The sequence below is a fragment of the Athene noctua genome, chromosome 4 (assembly GCF_965140245.1).
Source record: "Athene noctua chromosome 4, bAthNoc1.hap1.1, whole genome shotgun sequence".
NCBI classification, from domain to species: domain Eukaryota; kingdom Metazoa; phylum Chordata; class Aves; order Strigiformes; family Strigidae; genus Athene; species Athene noctua.
Window position 1 is genome coordinate 37459514 of NC_134040.1, and position 19861 is coordinate 37479374.

The following is a 19861-nucleotide window of genomic DNA, read 5'->3' on the forward strand; positions in this document are numbered from 1 at the left end:
GGTGAATTAACACATGCTTGTCATCTGGCAAACTGGAGGAGGAGGGGAGGGTGTCCCCCGTTGCAGCTGCCGAGTGACCTCCTTCCAACTCTAGGCAAGGTTTGACGCAGGTCGCCCGTGACAGCAAAGAATATTGCAGGTCACTGGTGTCTGCTGAAAGCGCCTCCAGCCTGAGGACTGCATGGTTAAAGCAGGATGGGAAGTGTCACTGATACCGTCCTGAGCTTTTTGATAGTGTTTGCTGTGCAACAAAGCCACGGCTGCGGGTAATATTTAAGGTTTGAATTGTCATTATTTATTATCATTCATAAAAAATAACTAAATTGGATTTGGTGTTTTAATAAGGTGCGCTAGAAGCAATATTTAGCAGTGAAGACCTGGATTATATATGCAATCCAGTTTACTTTGAGAGCCCTGTGTATTTTAGCAGGCAAAACACTACAGACTCACAAACATAATCGTAAGATTGCTGTCAGGAGAACCCTAGAAAGGTGATAAAGACAACTTGATCTTTGTGCGTGTTTTATTTAAATCAAAGTGTGACTTTTTGTCAGTAAGAAAATCCTTTTGTAATAAAAAAGGTTGGTTGAGTGTAAGGTGCACCAGCTGTTGTTGTTTTCAAATAAACTTGCAAATTCTTATGAAAGACAAAAAAAAAAATCACTAGTTATATTTTAAAGGAAAGAAAGGAAGAAATATTCCTACAGCAAAGATCTGTGCCACGGATATACAAACAGCTGAAAACATTGTGACTTATTGCAGGTATTTGAGTCCATATATTCTAAAGTGTGTGTGTTTTTCAGTGGTAGTATCTTACAACGTAACAAGATGATTTTACTGCATGTCATCCCTGGATTTCATGACTGCTTGTGGGCAATTTGTAATCAGTCTGGATGGTAAACTATCAGGAATGCTGATCTCCACAGAGCAGAGAGTGCTTGGAAGAGTCTTAACTGGCTGAATCAATTGGCTTAGTTTTCAAATCAAGGTGACTTACCTGTCTGGAAAATATCCTTTGGTCAGGTAGAAATCATGTGGCTTAACGGGGGGTCTGTGTTATGCAGGAGGTCAGGCTTCCTGTGATCATAACCCCTTCTAGTAAAAAACAGTTTGAAAATTAGTTGCTAGTGTAAGGATACGAAGACAGTGCATCATAATTTAATGCAGACTATTAATCTACTTTGTGCAGTGGTTGTAGGCTCCCCTTCCATGTTACAACTAAGTGTGAGATACAGTGGTCAGATAAGTAAAATATAGTATGATTTTTTTTTTTTTCCTTCAGCATAAATTGCATCAGGTAACAACCCCTTTCCAGTAATAGTCTCTAGTGCATTCTATGCCCTTCTAGTAACATGATGTAAGAGCAATTGCCCAGGCCCCCTAGCCAGTTGTGGCTTTGTATTCCCTGGTTTCAGATACTACATTTCAATGCTTTTCCTCTGTTAATACCTATGTTTTAGAGAAAGTGTAAAAAAAAAAAAAAAAATTGGCCAATTTTCTGGCGTTTGCTTTAGAATTCAAGTTTGCAAAAGAGGAAGCTGACTTTATTCTGAAGGTGTTATCAGACAAAATGAAGGCACTCCTTTTCTCTTCCTGCCCCTATATATAGGTATGGTTGCTCAAGACATTTGGGCTGTGTGTCTGATGGGTCTCTTCCTCGATATAAAGGTTACTTGTGCTTCAGTGCCTTCAGGATAAGGACTGTCATCAGTTAGCCAGATGCTAATCCCACAAGCTTTTAACGTGTACTTTAAACTTTTGCTCATGAAAACCGCTTACTTGAACAAGAGCCTGCAGATTTAGTATTCTTACATTGGGAGTTCCTTACCTTATTACACTACATAGTCAGAAACCTGATGAAATAATGGGAAAAAATCCGCAATCAGTATAGTCACACGATTTGGTGCCTGGATAATTCATTGGCTCTTGCCCAAGGACCAGTCTAATCTAAGGAATATGATTCTTTTGCCGCCTGTTCTGTTTCTATAGAAACTTTCAGCTACTTATGTCTTAGCTGTGTCTCAAGGTGCTTGCTATATGAAGAATTCATGAACAGTATTAACATAATTATTTTTTTAAAAAAATTATTGTGATCACTTCCTGTAGAAATTTTTGAGAGCTTGTCAGTTGGAAATGCTGAGATTTCATTCTGGTTGCATCACTTGTCTTCATTACAAAAAAACCCCCAAACACCCAAACTCAAAAAAACAACACTGACCTGCAATGCAAAATGAGCAGTTCCTAAAGGTCAGCAGTCAAGGGTAGTTGCATGATTGCAAGATCATATAATATTTAGCTTTAATTTATATAAGAACACATAAAATTATTTTTTAATCACCACATGTATCATCAATCCAAACAGCTATTAACTGATATAAGTACAATTTTACTGGTAAATTGTCTGTTGCAATTATCTTGGTAAGCTAGACTTTGAGTTTCCATGGGGACTTCTGGAGTTCTGTGAATTTTCTTCCTTTAACCTCACTGCATGGGTATTTCTACAACCTGTTTCCATGCTGAAAAGGCACAGGGCAACTCCTAGTTACTGCACTAGTGGGAAGTATCCTTTTCTTTGCTTTTCCTTACCTACCTCCCATCTGTTATTTCAGTCCTGGCTAGTCTTGTTTGTTGGGGCTTTTTTAATAGCTCTCTCCATGTTTCTTGAATTTCTTGAATCAAGTGCTCTGTGTTATTGTTTCTGTTTGGTGGGACAGGAGGATGTTCCTCTCCTGTCTCCCGTATCTCAGGGAGAAGGAGGTAGGATGGGAAGCTCCTCTTAGTTTGGTGTTGCTGCGCACGTCAGCAGATTTGTTCTGGCTTATTGACCTTACCTGTGTACTCCAGTTTTTACAGCTGCAGTGCCCTCTGAGACCTAGTGGCAGAATTTGTTGGCAGGACCACCCACACGCCAACAAATTTGGAAATACAGAAGGAGGAAAGACACACACACACATTTTTAAAGATTACAAGGCATTAACAGTGTATCTGTACCTCAGAGATGTATTACATTTGGCTAACATGCAACTTTATTTAGATATTACATCATGCCTACTGCATATTTCATATTTAATACTGTCAGTAGACATGTGAAGCTGCAAAGCATGAAGAATCTTTGGCATAAGCCCTGCTACATGTCTGCAGCAAACCCAGATGATTAATGCAGTGTAGTGTCTGGTTTGGTTTGCACTCCAGTTGAGCAATACTCTTGAGCTCACTAGAAACTAAGCATTGGAGGGTCTTTGCCTATGGTTGAAGCACATGTGCTTTCTGGGCCAGGGCCATACTGGTTTTGTGAGGCTAGAATGGAAAGTGTATTTAACAGAAAAAAAGTTTAAAGGAACTTTATAACCTACTTCAGATTCCTGAGTTTGAAAGGTGTCAAGGTGTATCTTGGACGGCTGGTGGAAGATTGATTAGAGGCAGCTTACTGTACACCAGTAATCAAAGTGCATGAGAGGTGAGGGTTTAAGATGGCAATAGGAACAACTGAAGCTAGTTAGACTAATGGACATTGGGATACTTTAATATTTTGTGTTCATATCCTGTAACCAGCAGATAGCTCTTTAACACTGCTTATTAATGATGTTGTGTTTCAGACAAAGTGGTGGATATTAATGCACTGGGCAGGAAGAGATTACATTTGATTTTGCCTGTGAAAATCTGTATAAAACAAAATACAAATAAAAACCATAGACTTGAGGAATCACTGATAGATGGGGTATTTCCAAATACCAGTTTCAGTTTGGATTTAAGGGATCTAAGATGGAAAATGGGTAGTGCTTTTATATCTTTGTGGTGCATAAAGCAAATCCGAAAGAAGAACAGTGAGAGAAGCAGTCTTCCGTACCAGTTATGACCATGCAGAATGAGGAACCAATAAAGCTATGACAGTAAAAATTGAAAACAGCCACTTGAAAGGAGAAGAGGATTTTAACAGGAGTGTTTTAGAATTTGTTTTGGTACATGCAGTTTATTTCAGCTGTTTAAAACCCCCTATTTTCTACCCCAATAAATATTTGCAGAAAAAAATTTGAAAGTTTCTGTTTTCAATGTGTAAATCTGCTGAGAACTTCAACATGAGAATTTAAATCTGACATCTCTGCAGGGGAGATGAAAATTCTTTGTGGAGGTGAAAAAGAGGAAAACTTTTACATCTTCTAAAAATAAATAAGGCTTCTTGTGTGAGAGGTCTTGGGAGGTTAGAGTTTTGTTTTGTGTGTAATTTCTTATTAAGACAGGGTCTAGAATTTGTGGGAATATAGTTACGATTTATTGGTAGCATTTGGTATGCAGCTGTTGATGGCCCCCTCAGTAGCAAAGAATTTTCAAAGCTGCTTCAGGAAAACAGTATGGCTTTGTCTTTTCATCGGTATCCTTTCAGCTGAAGAACAGCTGGAATGTTAGGCATTTTGATCCTTTCTACTCTGAAGGATCAGACCATTAATTAGTGTAATTAGTTTTGCTGGAAGTCTTTTTCCTATTTGCCATTTAAGTTTTGGACCTTCTAAGGTGTATTGTCTGGTTCTTTTTGTTGATGTTGTGGTGGAGATTTTTTTTGTTGGTATAGTTTTGGTCCATCCTGTCCCTGCCCCCTGCCTTCCCCTGGCTTCAACAGTATATGAAACATGAGAAATAACTAAATAACTTTTAAACATGGTTTTAGAAACCATCTACCTTCTGCTTTGTTTCAATTCATCTGTCTTTATGTTAGAATCGATACATATTTAAGAGTTGAAGTCTTGTTGAAACTGAAAATTTTTCCCTGTTGAGTCACTTTCCCTCTTTATAACATGAGACGACAAGTGGGAGGATGAATGCATAGATCTGCATTTTGCTGTGGAGGGTAAAATGGAAGGGGGGAACCTATGGAGCCCCCTCCTGTAGGATCTTGGGTGATCCATCACTGTGTATTCATCACAATTTCCTGTTCCATAGGTCTCCTTGTGGGTACTCTTGATGTCGTGTTGGACTCCAGTGCCAGAGTGGCACCATATCGAATCCTCTACCAAGCACCAGACTCCTTGGTCTATTGGACTATCGCCTGTGGTAAGGACAAACATACTGACATGTGGGTTTTTACTCTTCCTGGATACTGTGCCACATAACTAATAGAGCATCCTGCCTGCTGAGCAGAGTCATTTCAGGACAAATAGGTCAGGATGAAAACCTGCTCTAGAGGTTAAATTAAGAGGCTCCAGAGCTTCTAATACTTAGACTTTGAATGCCAGCATGTATGTATGTGTTACGCACGATGGGTGAGTACAACCAGAAATGGCCATTGAGCAGGGACAGAAGTCCCAGTTATTTCCCACCTTTCATCTCCTACAAGTGTGCCCAGACAAGCAGTCTAGTATCCATCCCTCTTCCTTGCAAGTTCTCTGTGCCCACGGCTCATTCCTACAACACTTCTGAAGTGCAGCATTCCTGGGTGATGGGGTATCTCTAAAGAGTATGGTAGGAGAAATACCTGGGTTAAAGCCCCCAAATTACCCAGACAGGGCACCTGGCTTCCCTTGAAATGGAAACTGGTAGAATAGTGCAACCCCAGCTTTCACCTGCCTACTGAATATTGGTATGGCATTTCCTGGACAGTGAGCTTAGTCTCCTCCAGGTTAAATACCATCTAGATCCCAGGGATGCCCACCTCCCAGACATTTATATCAGGCAGTGTGTTGTCCTAAATGATGTAAATTCAGCAAGGTGGTAGCTAGGTTAGAGTTAAATGCAGAAGTGTATGTTCTTACATAGATGTAACAGCTCTTCAGAGTTTTGGCCTTTAAGACTCAAACTTTGACTGATCTAACTGTAAGACTGTTTCTTCTGTCACTATAGTAGTTGGTGAAATCAATGAAGTTGATATTTTGGTATGTTAAATATGATTTTTGCATGCATCAGATGCTGTAAATATTAAACACTTATTTCTGTGGTTAGGATTGGCCAAGCTTGTAAGGTCAAATCCTCAGTTTTGATAGTATTACTTTTCAGTCTTAACAAATGGAAGCTTCTGAATGCAACTGCTCTATATCTAAAGTTTCAAACACTGCTTTAGTCAGCAGCCAGAACTCTGTTCGTCTGAAAGAAAATTGAGAAAGAGGACAGATGAGAAGTGCATACATGCCTGTCATCTCTTTAATAGATAATGTAACTCTCAGCATCCCCAGTGCTGGCTGACATTCAAAAGTACTAGTTAATGAAGCTGTAGACATCTTCTGGCCTAACAGTGCCCTCTCATCTCTGCCCATTTGCCCAATAAGAGTTGACATTTAGATTATTTGAATGACTTTTCCTCCAGACAAACACTGTCCCATGGGAGAAGAGGATGAGGAATGGATGAAGGTTTGTCATAGATCTAATAATTTTAGCAGTTCAAAGCAGGCTCTATTCTTATGAGCATATGAGGTGATATCAAAGCTATGTTGCATTCTGAATTCAATAGGACTTTTTTTAATAGCTTGTCTTAGCACAAGTATTTCTTGCTACTTTTGATGGTATCAGACCTGAAAGAAGGCATCGATTTAAACAACCATTTGTCCCTCTACACCTATTAGTACCAACTCACTGAAGACTTCAAAATTCATATAATTTGCCTTTAGTGACAGCTAATAGTAAAAACAGATATTAATGAAGTTGTCAATATTAAGGTCATTTCCAAGTCTTCATTTAACTGCTTGCTTTGTACTGTTAGCTGCTGCGTTTTGACTATAAGTAACGGGGACCTTGCATGTCAGCTTTCCATGGATCTCAGTCATGAGAAAGAGGGTAAAAGTACTTGACAGTATGTTTATTTACACTATTTGCGCACAAGCAGAGGTAGTTGCAAGTGCATGCACAGTCTTCTTCCCTTCATCCCAACGTCTGTGTGCAGCAATTACTTAGCACCTCTGTCCCATGAACTTGAAAGGGAGCAACTGTGGGTGCAAATTTTCTCCCTGTTTGCAGACTCCCTTACAATGAAAATAATGTATCACAAAGCTCTCAAAATAGTGTTTCTTCAAAGACACTTGTACTGTGCACATATTCAGAAATGAATTTTTTAAGACTTTGGAAGTAAGCCATGTGACTTTTAAGTGCATTTGCATGGGGGTTTTTTTGCATGGCACCTATAGATAATTACTGTAATTATTACTACAACACGTGTCCTCAGATAACCAGGGGCACAAAATGGAAGGCAGATGATTTATTTGCCACAGAATAAACATATGTACCATATAGGTATAAACATGCTGCTGCTGAACTGTGAGGGTTTTGTTTCTCTTCTGTGACAAATATTGCAAGTTTTATGTAGAAATATGGTACTCTATTAACATTTAAGCTAGTTTTAATAAACATGCTCATCAGTTACGAATCTTGAAATTGCTGAAGTAGTTAATGTAGTTATGTGCTTCCATTTTGTGGAGTGTTTCTTGAATTTTTAGTCTCCTAATGTCTAGCTGGTTGCTTGGCTTGGTTATTTTTGTTAAACTGTAGGACTGAACTAGCTTAGTTTCATCACCTGAGGGAAATAGCGTGGCTCTTAAGAGTGAGGTAAAAGTTTACAGAGAGCAAATTATTTATCTATGCAACCTTGAAGCTGAGCAGCCCAGTGTTGCCTAAAGCTCTGCACTGTGGTTATTTTGTGAAGTTGCAACCATAGCAATTCCATTTGAACTTTTCAAGGGTTGTTACTGTTATACATAAGTTACTAAGGGATTTGTCTGCATTTAGCTATGCAACTCTTGATATGTCTGTATTGTACAGCTGTTCCTCCCTGTTCCTTAGGGTAGACTGCTGGTTATTTGGTACCTGTAATCCCTTTATTTTTAAAGAAATCTGTCACGTTCTCCTCTGCCTTCCATAAAGCCATGCTCTCCAGTAAGCAGCTATGCAGAGTGGTAGAAATGTGATTTATTTCCTCGTTCATTCATGCTACATGACATTTGGTCTTGTTCTGTACAAGACTATTCCAAGGGTGAAAAATAATCTAAGAGGTTTTCTTTGCTCTGAAATGGCTATTTAAGTTATGTTTAGACCCCAGATTTGTTTATAATTCATTTTGGATGTTAATTTTCTTGGGTATTAACTACTGATCTAGCCTGTATGAGAATGCTAGCTGGTAGATCTGAGGCTTTATAGCTCTGTAAGGGAGTTTTGTTAACAACACTTTATGCAGTGCTGTGTTGAAGATGTCACAGGTTCTGTCTGTTGAACTATACTGGAAAAATGTTATTGGTAACTTTTCAAGGACAGTGTTAAGCATATTAATTTTGTAATGGTCTAGAAATCCAACATGTTGTTTGTGATTAGCCTTGCACACTGTAGTAGCCATTCTGTGTCCTGTGTCAGTGTTCCTCCCCCATCTGCTAATCCTCAATTTAGCAGGAAAAATATTATTAGTATATGTAAATTCTGGAAATGAATAACTTTTTTTTAGATCCTTCTCCACCTATAAAATCAGTCATTCTTACTATGGCCTTGTGTGTTTTTCAGGTATAGAACTATTGCTGTAGGTTTTTTGTGGTAACAGTACTCATGCATTTCCATACAAGTTTATAAATCTGTATTTCACATGTTTAAAAAATGAATTGCAGATTATTTTAAAACCCCAACCTTGACATTTTATAACATGCCTTGGGAAAGGTTTTCAGAGAAGACCATGTGCTCCAGTTAACAAAGCTACAAGTCTTAGTTAAGAGTGCTGCTGTTGAGTTTACTAGCTGTAACTAGGTAGAGGTTTTGTCAGTAACTGTAATTAGTTGAGGTTTTGCCAGTGCACTCCTGAACCTGCCATTACTGGCAAGAACAGTTTTAGGCTTCATGAAGTGTTACAGGTTCTCTTGCAGTGCATTCTGTTAATGGCAGCAGTTCAGGTTGACTAATAGGCATCTCAGGTAAGTATCTCCTTTTGAAAAGAAGACTGGACATGACAGCCTCACTAGGTGCCTCAAGCCATTCTTATTCCTCAGTCACTGACTGAAACAATACTAAGATTATACTTCTGAGTGTGTTTGAAAGCATGTTTATATGACTTGTTAATTTTCTTCTCAGCCCTAAACTTGGTCACATCTTTCGACTCTTACCTTAGACAAACCAACCCAGATGCTAGAAACCTAACCCTGACAGGCAGAGCTGTTCCCACATTGCTCATGCTGTTACTTTGCCCCACCTGCCCCTTCTCATCCTCTCTCCAGCACTGTGCATCCTTCCTCCATCCAGCTCTTCTGGTCAAGACCTCCCTTAGCTCTCCAACTTCTGTTTAACATGCTTCTTAGTTTCCTCCTTGAAGACTGAGGAGAATGGCTCAGTCTACCGGGGGTACTGGCCAGCATTACAGTATTTCAGCCATGGAGCACACCATAAGCTGAATGTAGCATTTAGAGAAGGGGAAGGAGTGATTGGTAGCCTACCGTGTGCATTGTAGCTACTTTCTCTTTTATTTCCTGCCAGTCTTGAGGGCTCCAAAGTGCAGTGGTTTAACTGTCAAATGGCTAATTTTCCCTTCCCTGAGAGTTAGAGAAAAAGGCCAATGATGGCGATATGATTAATGCTTCTAATATGCTAAGATAGTCAAACACTTGCCAGTAGCAGAGTTAAGATAGACCTTGTACTTTAAAACATTGCAGAAGTGTGTTTTAATCCTGGGTGAACAAAGCAAAGAGAAAAGATATAGACTGTGGTGATAAATTGATAAGACCTGGGGTGTGGGTTTTGGCCTGATTGCATGATCCGCTGTAGATGTGACAGGGAGAGTAAACAGTAAGATAGCAGAGACAAAAAGCAGTGGAAACAATGAGATGGGTTGTTACAGGTTGGGAATAATCAATCAAAGCTGTTTCATAAGAAGTGATGAGAAATAATTGATGAATCACAAACAAGAAATAGGCAGCTTTAGGAAATAGTTCATCATGATAGTGTGTCTGCACTGCTTGTCACTGCTCTTGAAGAGATGAGCAGTATTTCTGATGACAATCTAGTCTTATATACATAGCTCATGTCTTTTATCATTGCTTTTTACAGCAGTGTAAAAGCCAAGAAGAAACATATTAGTCTTCAGACCACCTCCTGAGTTCCAGAAAGGTCTAGCTGCATCCCATGGTTTTAAAAAGAAGCAGCAGCAGCAATCACTTGTGGTTCTGAAATATTGCTTACATACTCAGCCTATTCTGCATCATGATTTACCTGTCCATACAACAACTATAATTGAGAAATTCCCCTGGAAGTTGCACAGAATGCTACATTCTGTTGCTTTTATTGGAGATGTGTTGTAAAACTATGTATACTGTAGAAAGAATATTTTCCCCTTTCATTTGTTGCTGAACAACAGGGAAAACAATTGTTTGGTATTTATTCAGGATGGTTGCACCGAGTTCTTCAAACCACAGCAACACTTATGTGCAGATATGTGACATTTTGTGCCTCTAATGAAGCTGACGAAGTTGTTACAAACAGCTTGTTGTAATTTAACCTCTTTCTAATGGTTGCTTCACAAGAGCCCCTCCACTTTGTAGGGTTCTGTAGGGATTAGTTAGCAGGTAGGTACATTTACTTCCTAGTTCTGAGTAAAATGAGCCAAATCTGTGATTTGAACAAAAAGATGACATAGTATTGATGCTATTTCCTACCTGGATTGAGATACTTTTAATCAGGCTTCAAGTGCAGATGTTCCTATGTGGACATGTAATGTTTGTTTTCTGAAAACACTTACTTAAAGTCTCAGTTTTTACAGAATTCCATCAACATCTTGGGGAGGGGGAACATGATTTTTTTTTTGTGAGTGCTTAAATTTGTTCTTCTTTCAGGGTGGACACAGAGAGATCCTGAAGAGCACCAATATATTCATAAGGATGTTGAGAACAGGGGTTAACTGAACAGGAGCCAGCAGTGTGCCCAGGTGGCCAAGAAGGCCAATGGCATCCTGGCTTGTGTCAGCAATAACGTGGCCAGCAGGGACAGGGAAGGGATCTTGGCACTGGTGAGGCCCCACCTCAATTCCTGTGTTCAGTTTTGGGCCCCTCACTACAAAAAGGACATTGAATTACTCAAGCATGTCCAGAGAAGGGCAACGGAGCTGGTGCAGGGTCTGGAGCACAGGTCGTACGGGGAGCGGCTGAGGGAACTGGGGGGGTTTAGTCTGGAGAAGAGGAGGCTGAGGGGAGACCTCATCGCCCTCTACAGCTCCCTGAGAGGAGGGTGCAGAGAGCTGGGGATGAGCCTCTTGAACCAAGTAACAAACAATAGGACAAGAGGGAATGGCCTCAAGTTATGCCAGGGAAAGTTTAGACTTGATATTAGGAAGTATTTCTTTCTAGAAGGGGTTGTTGGGTGTTGGAATGGGCTGCCCAGGGCAGGGGGGGAGTCCCCATCCCTGGAGGGGTTTAAGAGTCGGGTTGACCCAGCGCTGAGGGATCTGGTGGAGCTGAGAACGGTCAGTATGAGGTTAATGGTTGGACTGTGATAGATGATCTTCAATATCTTTTCCAACCTTGATTCTGTGATTCCAATTCATCTCAAGTAAAATAGAAGCAAAAATTTACATATATACTCTAGTTCATACAAGAAGCTTTTTCATCCCTTTTCTGTACTGCTTTACAGACTACATGTATGCTGGTTCCTCAATATCAGAGGTATCTCACTTGACCCCTTTTGGTCTCCTAAGTAAACTAGAGTCATCAAAGATTAGTTTATTCTTTCATCATCCAGAAATAAGCCACCTCTGACAACCCTCTTCTCCTAAAATGTTACAGCTTAGAGGTCCTTCAGCACTATTCTTTTAAGGAAGAGACATTGTAATAGACTTGTTAGGAAAATTATCCTTTTCAGCTCTTATTCTTGAAATTTTATTGTTTCATAATTTATAGATGTATATAATCAGGAATCAATGGTAGAATATGCAACTGTTGGGGTTTTTGTCAGTTGCTAACGGATGCAGAGTAATACCTATGCTAATTCTTTAATGTGACATTGGACAGCTCAATGTTGTTATTGCGGTTAGAATTCTAAATGTAGGAGAGTTTTGCTCATGATATTGACATGAGTAGATTGTGCTTTTCACAGAATAGTCTTGAAGATTGCTACATATTTATTATGAAATTAAAAACTATGGAAGGAGATTTTTGAATTTCCAGGAATACAGCATCTGGTGAAGTATTGCATCTCCAGTTACTGGCAAGTTTTACAGGTCTTTTTTATGATTAAGAGGACATTGACATTGGTGAATTATTGATTATGTGACTTTTTGGTTGTTTTTATATATACAGGTTGTTCAAGGAAGGAAATCACTGAGCACTGGGAATGGCTTGAACAGAATTTGTTGCAAACCCTTTCAATCTTTGAAAATGAGAATGACATAAATACATTTGTCAGAGGAAAAATACAGGTACTTAAATATATTATTATAAATGTCGTTAATGATAAATGTGATTGTGGTAGGAAAACTGATGTGAATTCTAAAAAATCTCACCTGGTAGTCTCCAGGCTGCTACACATTCTTGAAGGAAAACCACATTTGAAGTAGCAACATGTGTGTAAAAATTAGGGAAACTGGCATTAGCGCACATGTACTACAGCAGTGTGATTAAAATAATACATATACATATATATATATATGCAGGACTTCAAACATATGTTCTAAAACTAATTGTACTGTTGCTTCTGTCTTAAACCTCGAGTTTGATGTAACTGCTTTGCCAGTGCAAAGCTTTAATTTTTTTTTTATGCACTCATCGTATAATGTCTCGTTACCCTCTTCTGTGTAGTTAAATCCTGTAGTGTTGACATTTATACTTCATATACGTTTTAGGAGTTCCTGAGAATTTATTTTTCTCCTTATAGGAGGCACAGTAGTTATACTGGTAAAAAGTACTTTAACCACACAAAAAAAATCTAAAAATAAATATTTGGATTAAAAATTGATTGTAGGCAAGATTTCTCTCCTTATTTGGTGTGTATTCTAAGCATTGGCTTTGTCTCATTCCCCTTCTAACATTTCATGTAGTAAGTCAGCTGTCTTGTTATTTCTGTTTTACTAGTGAATCAGGTATGAGGGCTATAGATAACCATGGAAACACCTTACGTGAGAAGACCGATGTCTTGTGAAGTATAATCCTTTAGGGAAATTGTTACTTTTTAGAGTTGGACAAATACTAAATGTGAATGATAATTCGCTGTCTTATACTCGGCTTTCCATGTAAATATGGAGCAATTTGATGCAAGAAGTCACCTTCCTCTTTTAAACTTTAATGTAGAAAACAACATAGAAGACTCATAAAAGAGATTGAGAAAATAAATGAATAGACCAGAACTTCAGTATAGGACAGAAGGAACAGTAGTCTTTGAGGTATCAAAAAGCAGCTTTTTACCAGACTGCTGCCACTTCAAATTTGATTAAGATCTTTGCACCTGAAAGCGTCAATGATTTTTCCATCCTGCCAGTTAATTGAATGGGAGATATTTCTTTTTTTACCCTCTTGCTCTTTTCCTTTGCTCAAGGTCCACTAAGAGGGGTCATAAATGTTGTTTGATATTTTCCCTAATAGATAACTTTTTTCCTTCCTGTTATAAGAAAATTTTCTCGTGAAATCCTATCCCTGCTCCTCAGGAAGCATATTTACATGGGAGGGGAGCATATTACAAATCACAGGTGCTTTACAGAGTTGATAGGATTATTTACGATAGGCTGGTTAATTTAAAACAGGGTACTGACAAGTGGTTAGTGTTTGGTTGCTTTTGACATAGGCATGGTAAGGAGCAAGGTCATCAGAAGACAGCCTTGAATAAAGTAAGTAACTATATAAGCAAAAGAATGAGCAGAAGAATAAGAAATAAGATAAAGACTTTATTGACATTGCAGTAACTTTTGTGGCCTCTGGCCCAGACAGCAATGTTAATCAGGATATCTGATACCCCATGGCAACTAACATGCTATGTACTACTTTCACTCCCTACTAGGGCATCATCGCCGAGTACAACAAAATCAATGGCATCAAGGAGGATGACGATACAGAAAAATTCAAGGAAGCCATTGTGAAATTTCACAAGCTATTTGGGATGCCAGAAGAAGAGAAATTAGTGAACTACTACTCCTGCAGTTACTGGAAGGGCAAGGTTCCCCGTCAGGGCTGGGTGTATCTCAGCATTAATCACCTTTGCTTTTACTCTTTTCTCATGGGCAGGGAAGGTACGTTTTACGGTGGAATGGTGGTCTGTGCATCTAAGAATGATTAGGAAATCTTGTCTCGTTTATTACTGTTCGCCTGCTGAGCTGCTGAGGGTGCAAACACACTGCTGAGGAAAAGAGGAGCAGAGAGCATTTCCTTGACTGTCACATTGCTTAACTTTGCGCTTGCTCCCTTCTTTGTTTTGTATTTCTGAGAGTACTTCTCTGTAGAGCAATACCTGGGCATCGTTTAGAGGTATGGTTTGCTTCAGGGGCTATGCTCAAAAGGGGGCATAGGGATGAGATCATACCAGTTTTGGCTCCTTCTGCTCTTGTACAATCCTTCCGTGCTACTCAGGCAGACTTTGCAACCTCAAGTGCCACATATACTCTTGTACAATACCTGAGCATCACAAAGGGCTCAGAGGACACCCAGGGTCAAGAACTACATAGTGTGGATGCAACCAGTCTGCTTTAGAGGGAGTTAATTCTAAGCAGTGTGGGGCCAAGTGAGTCTGCAGTATGGTTGGTTATGGGCAATGGATCAGTCCCGAGTCTTTCTGTTTAGGTGTATAGACATACCCCAGTGAATGACTGCATTGTAGATTTACTCCCCATTTTAAGCACAATATCCTAACCTGTAGTGGTGTTGGAAGAAAAACCAAGGATCTGTCATTACTGTAACATTTGAAACCTTTTTAATGTGTAAAAATAATGCAAGCTCGTCTAATGCGTTTAAACTATGTTTGTTGCTTTTATAGCAAAAGAGGACATCAGAATCTGAGCAAGAGCCGTGGCAGTGATAAATGATGTTAGCCCACCTAGCTTTATAATGCTTTTGCGTGGTGTTCCGTACAGAAGTAAATGATACTTAAACTTTTATCTGCTGTTTGTCAGGTGATCCTAGTTTCTTTGTCCAAGCTGGGTCTGTCTATGCTGTCCTCCCAACTTTTCAAGATACAAGAAAATTTCAGCTTAATACGTTTTATAGGAAGATGATGATAAATGCTTTTGACTATGCTAATTTTTGTACTGAATCTTTTTTTGTTTGCTTCTGTTCAGCGAAGTTAGTTATCCGCTGGGTTGATATCACTCAACTTGAGAAGAATGCTACACTGCTCTTCCCTGATATGATAAAAGTGAGCACAAGGTCAAGTGAACATTTCTTCTCAGTGTTCCTTAATATCAGTGAGACGTTTAAACTAATGGAACAGCTTGCCAATATAGCTATGCGACAGCTCTTGGACAATGAAGGATTTGAACAAGACAGGTCATTACCCAAACTGAAGAAGAAATCTCCCAAAAAAGTATCTGCACTAAAACGGTAGGTAGCACTGGCTCTTAGTCATTTGTTTCTCCTCAGTCCTTCTACTTGCAGCATTTTGTCCAAAAGTTTTCTAACATTGCTGTCATTTATTGTTGTTCCAGAAGGAATGATTGATTCCAGCAGTAGCAAAATGTGAAAAATTATTTAAATATAATTACTTAGTCTCTTATTGAAATAGGAAAGGAAAACATTTGAATAGGAGCATGTTGCAAAAATAAGAGACCTATTGGAGCCAAATTCTGGTTTGTTCAGAAGGTCTTTAACGTATCTGTTGTAAGGCTCTTTTATGTTACTGGGGAATGTCATAAAGTGATTTAAGTGTTAAAAAATGTGCCTAATATTTATACTTGCCCTATAAATGGAATTTAAAAAATTACTCTAAGTGATGATTTGTATCTAGAACTTATTTTAGGTAAGATAATCAAAAAATGACATAAAACTCTAAGGGATGAAAAATTCTGGCAAATATTTCTGCTTCTTCTATAGATACTGTACTGCAATTTGATAGTTTTTTGTTAACTTTTTCATTGATCATGTTAGTGAGCCATACAGAATTGTAACCAGTGCTTGTTTATATTTCTTGTTTCTTAGTGTCATCTGACATGCATTGTATCACTTGTCTAACTGTTCAGTGTTCTGCACTGAATGCAGTATCAAGACTAAGTCTTGAAATTATTAACAAACTCTAGCCCTAAAGGTTAATAAATAGGCTTCAAAGGAGCATTTTTGGTGTACTGTTAACCTGGGGTTATGTGTTGTTCAATAATAAATGGATTCACTGTGTATCTTCTCAGAAAGTAGGACTGAATGTCAAAAGATCACTCAGCCTGCCCTTCTGAGAAGTCAGGGTCAATGATCCAAGTAATTTGTAGCAGAATTTTTTAAATGTAGTTTTAGAATCTTCCACCAGCAGAGACTATACATCCCCCTATATGCAAACCGTTTCCACTGTTTTGTTGTGCACTCAGTGCTTAACTGAGTTGTATACTGCAGGTAGCTTACAATGATTTGTATAAAATACATCTTAAAATGCATTATGTATTTCTTAAAACAAGAAGAGCTTTCTGTGGGGTTTTTTTAGGGATCTTGATGCCAGAGCAAAGAGTGAGAGATACCGTGCGTTGTTCCGACTTCCCAAGGATGAGAAATTAGATGGACACACAGACTGTACTCTCTGGACTCCATTCAACAAAATGCATATTTTGGGTCAGATGTTTGTTTCTACAAACTACATTTGCTTTACTAGTAAAGAGGAGAACTTGTGCAGCCTTATTATCCCTCTTCGAGAGGTAAATATTTGTATTTGTAAATTTATAGGGCAGATAATAAAGCAGCATCCTATTGGAAATTGCATCTTAGCTTTGTTTTTTCACTGTGGAGAAAAGCCTCTTTTCATCCCTTTCATCTCTTGTGAGCATACTGTTCTGATGTGTTCTAAGTAATATTTAATGACTGTGTATCTTAGTTCAAAGTTCCCACTACTAAAATTCACAGGGAGTTTTCCCTGTCAGTTTTTACAGCCCTCATGAGTCCTTCCTCTTCTACAATTTATTATGATTTACAGCCCTATTACTACATTTTTTGTGCCTTATAGGGAGAGACAGATGATAGAACCTCCTAGATTGATGAGTGGAACTTCTATTAAAGATAGATGTGCTTTTGTCAGATGTAAAAAAAATTCATAAGCCTAAAGATTTGAATTGTCTCTTCACACAGACTTGCGATCATTTATTCCTTTATATGGAAAATATTTGTCAGCATTTTACAAATGGGTGTTCTTCCCTTTTTAAAGCTGGCTTCTTAAAGCAGATGTTCAATAAAAAGAATTTAAGTATGATGCAATTAAAAAAAAATATGCTGGGAAGGGTTTTTTATGATTGACTTGATTTATGGGTTAATGGAAGAATGTGTAAAGTAAGTCTTGGAAGTAGTAGTAAAGCTGAGGTAGCTGTGGACCGTTCGGCTTGACTGAAGAATCATGGAATATTTCAGGGCACCATTTTCCCCCACAAATCATTAAGAGTAAAAGCAAATGGTATTTGTTTGGAAACTTTGAAGTACAACTTCTCCACAGTGTGTTGCAATGACTTTTGTTATTTGAGAAGGGACATTCGATAGTGGTTGCACTATTTGTCTGCAGCTCTAAGGCAACAAGTCCTGCAGGTAAAATGGTGGGGGAGAAGAACAGGGTCTGCATTTAACAGGACTTTTATTCCTGGATGCAGATTCAGCAACTGCTTTTGATAATCACACCTGCAGCAGGATGGGATTCAAAGCAGCTTGAAAGCTTTAAGAGAAATAGCTGAGGAGGAATTAGTGCTTTTGTGTGAACAGGTTAAGTCTCAGCACCAGCAAGGAGAACAGTAACACACTGAGTAGCACCAGTCCTCAGAACAGCTGATCAGTACCCTTAATAATTAAAGGCAAGCTTTCTATTTATTAATTAAAACTTTGGGTCAGACCCTACCCTAATTCCAGTGTTCTGTGATATCCTGGAGAAGTTTTGACAGATGAAACAATAACAAAGCATTGATTCAGAAATGATGATCAGAAGAGATGCTTTTCAATAGCTGACTGCGCTGCTCACTGCACCCAGTAGGTGCACTCTCCAAGATCAGCTCTTCAGATATGTGTATGTTTGTGTCTACTTGAATAGAAATAAGTGGGTATCAGCTCTCATTATGGCAGAGCATGCTTCCTGTAACGTCTGTCCTGTGCCTCTAGAACTTGTCTGTCTTTTGTACGGATTAAACTCAAACAGCTTTTAAGTGGAGCAGAAAAAGGACATGGGCACACTTTTTAGCTAATTTGAATATGCTATTAGTGAAGGTCCTTTAAGTTAATAAATAACTAATAGATTTGTAGTTAACAGAGAAATAAAAGTTGGAACGATAGAAAAGTGATTTAGTACCCGAGCTTTGCATTGCAGTCTTTAAATACATCTTCAAAGGAAATGTGTGAAAAATGGTTGTCCTAGCCTTTTAGCTAGAGAGATATTAATATTATAGCACTGATATCTTAGCATTGATCTCTATTATAAAAAGGATTAAAAAGAGCAAAATAAAGGTCCTAGTAAATCGAAATATGCCCTGTTCTATTCTGAAGGCAGTAAGAGTTTTTATTACCTAGGAAATTGCTTAAAGTCACAAAAACAGTCGTTAAAAATACTTAAAATTGTGATCTGTGTTTTGTTCAAGGTATGAACTGCACAAACTTGATTGATTGGTTTATTTGTTTTTAAGGCTAATAACTGGTCATGCATAGAACACACAGCTGTTACATAATCGATCCACAGTGTATGACTTATCCTTGAGATTTCTTTGTGTTAACACACTTTACCAAAAGCTCAGGGAACTACTGCCCTGTACTCAGTAGATTGTGGTGTGAGTACTGTTTACAGGTTGGAGTTCAGTTAGATTAGTGACCATTTCACTAACACTTGAAGGCCAGACAGAAACCTCCACCTCACACGGTTAGATGTTTTCCTTTGTAAGGAGAGGCATGAGGTTAGTTTCCATTTGTTGCAGGTTGTGTGCCACGAAAGTACCATTGTAATAGCAGTTGTTATCGCAGTATGCAACTATAATATAGTAGAACAGAGTGTTACCCCAAAAATGGCTTATTCACATATATTGGCAATAAAAAGCAAGCAGAAATACGATTCAGTCTGTACTAGTGTTGGAAAGCAGGAGAGGAATTCAGAGATCCTACAAAAAAGCCCATAGATTCACATTCCACAGAAGAAATTTTGTTTTACTGATTTGTTTAAAATAAAGCCTGAGGAAAATAAACTTAGCAGTGCAAAGGAGTTTTGCTGGAGAATGTACTGAAGCCAGTTGTTTGAGGTATGACAGTCTTCATCTTTCAGACTTGTAAGTCCTTGTATCCAAATTCTTTTCTCCCTCAGAGGGATGTCCATAGTGATTCAATATAAGGGAAGAGGGGACGTGGGTTTATTGTATTAAGATCGTTTCTTAGACCAAGCAACTTGATTAATCAAAGATCTTAACCTGTAGCTACTGTTTCTCCCTAGGTGACAATAGTGGAGAAGGCAGACAGCTCCAGTGTGTTGCCCAGCCCATTATCAATCAGCACAAAAAACAGAATGACATTCCTCTTTGCCAACTTAAAAGACAGAGACTTTCTTGTACAGAGGATCTCAGACTTCCTGCAACAAACCACTTCAAAAATATACTTGGACAAAAATATTTCTGGAAGCTATATCAGCTCAGATGATGAGGTATGTGGTGGAACACGAATTGTTTACTAGAAGGGGATTTTAACTGGTGGTGGGGGAGAGAAACCAGGAAAAACCTTTAAGGTTTTGGTAAATCTAAACCTTTGTACACAGAAATGTTACTTGTTTTGTGTTAATGCCTTTAGCTTCCTTAAGCTGAACAGTG

At 38.6% G+C, this 19861-nt stretch overlaps 1 protein-coding gene across 5 annotated transcripts in view; it reads left to right on the forward strand.

Moving 5' to 3' along the window:
- Positions 1-19861, forward strand: part of TBC1D9 (TBC1 domain family member 9) — a 56265-nt gene that overhangs the window by 10645 nt on the left and 25759 nt on the right. For all 5 annotated transcript variants that reach the window (XM_074905044.1, XM_074905041.1, XM_074905043.1 and 2 more), the window contains exons 2-7: positions 4936-5046; positions 12234-12352; positions 13924-14152; positions 15194-15455; positions 16540-16747; positions 19492-19698. In XM_074905044.1, coding sequence (XP_074761145.1) covers positions 4936-5046; positions 12234-12352; positions 13924-14152; positions 15194-15455; positions 16540-16747; positions 19492-19698 — 1136 coding nt within the window. The remainder of the gene's footprint in view (positions 1-4935; positions 5047-12233; positions 12353-13923; positions 14153-15193; positions 15456-16539; positions 16748-19491; positions 19699-19861) is intronic.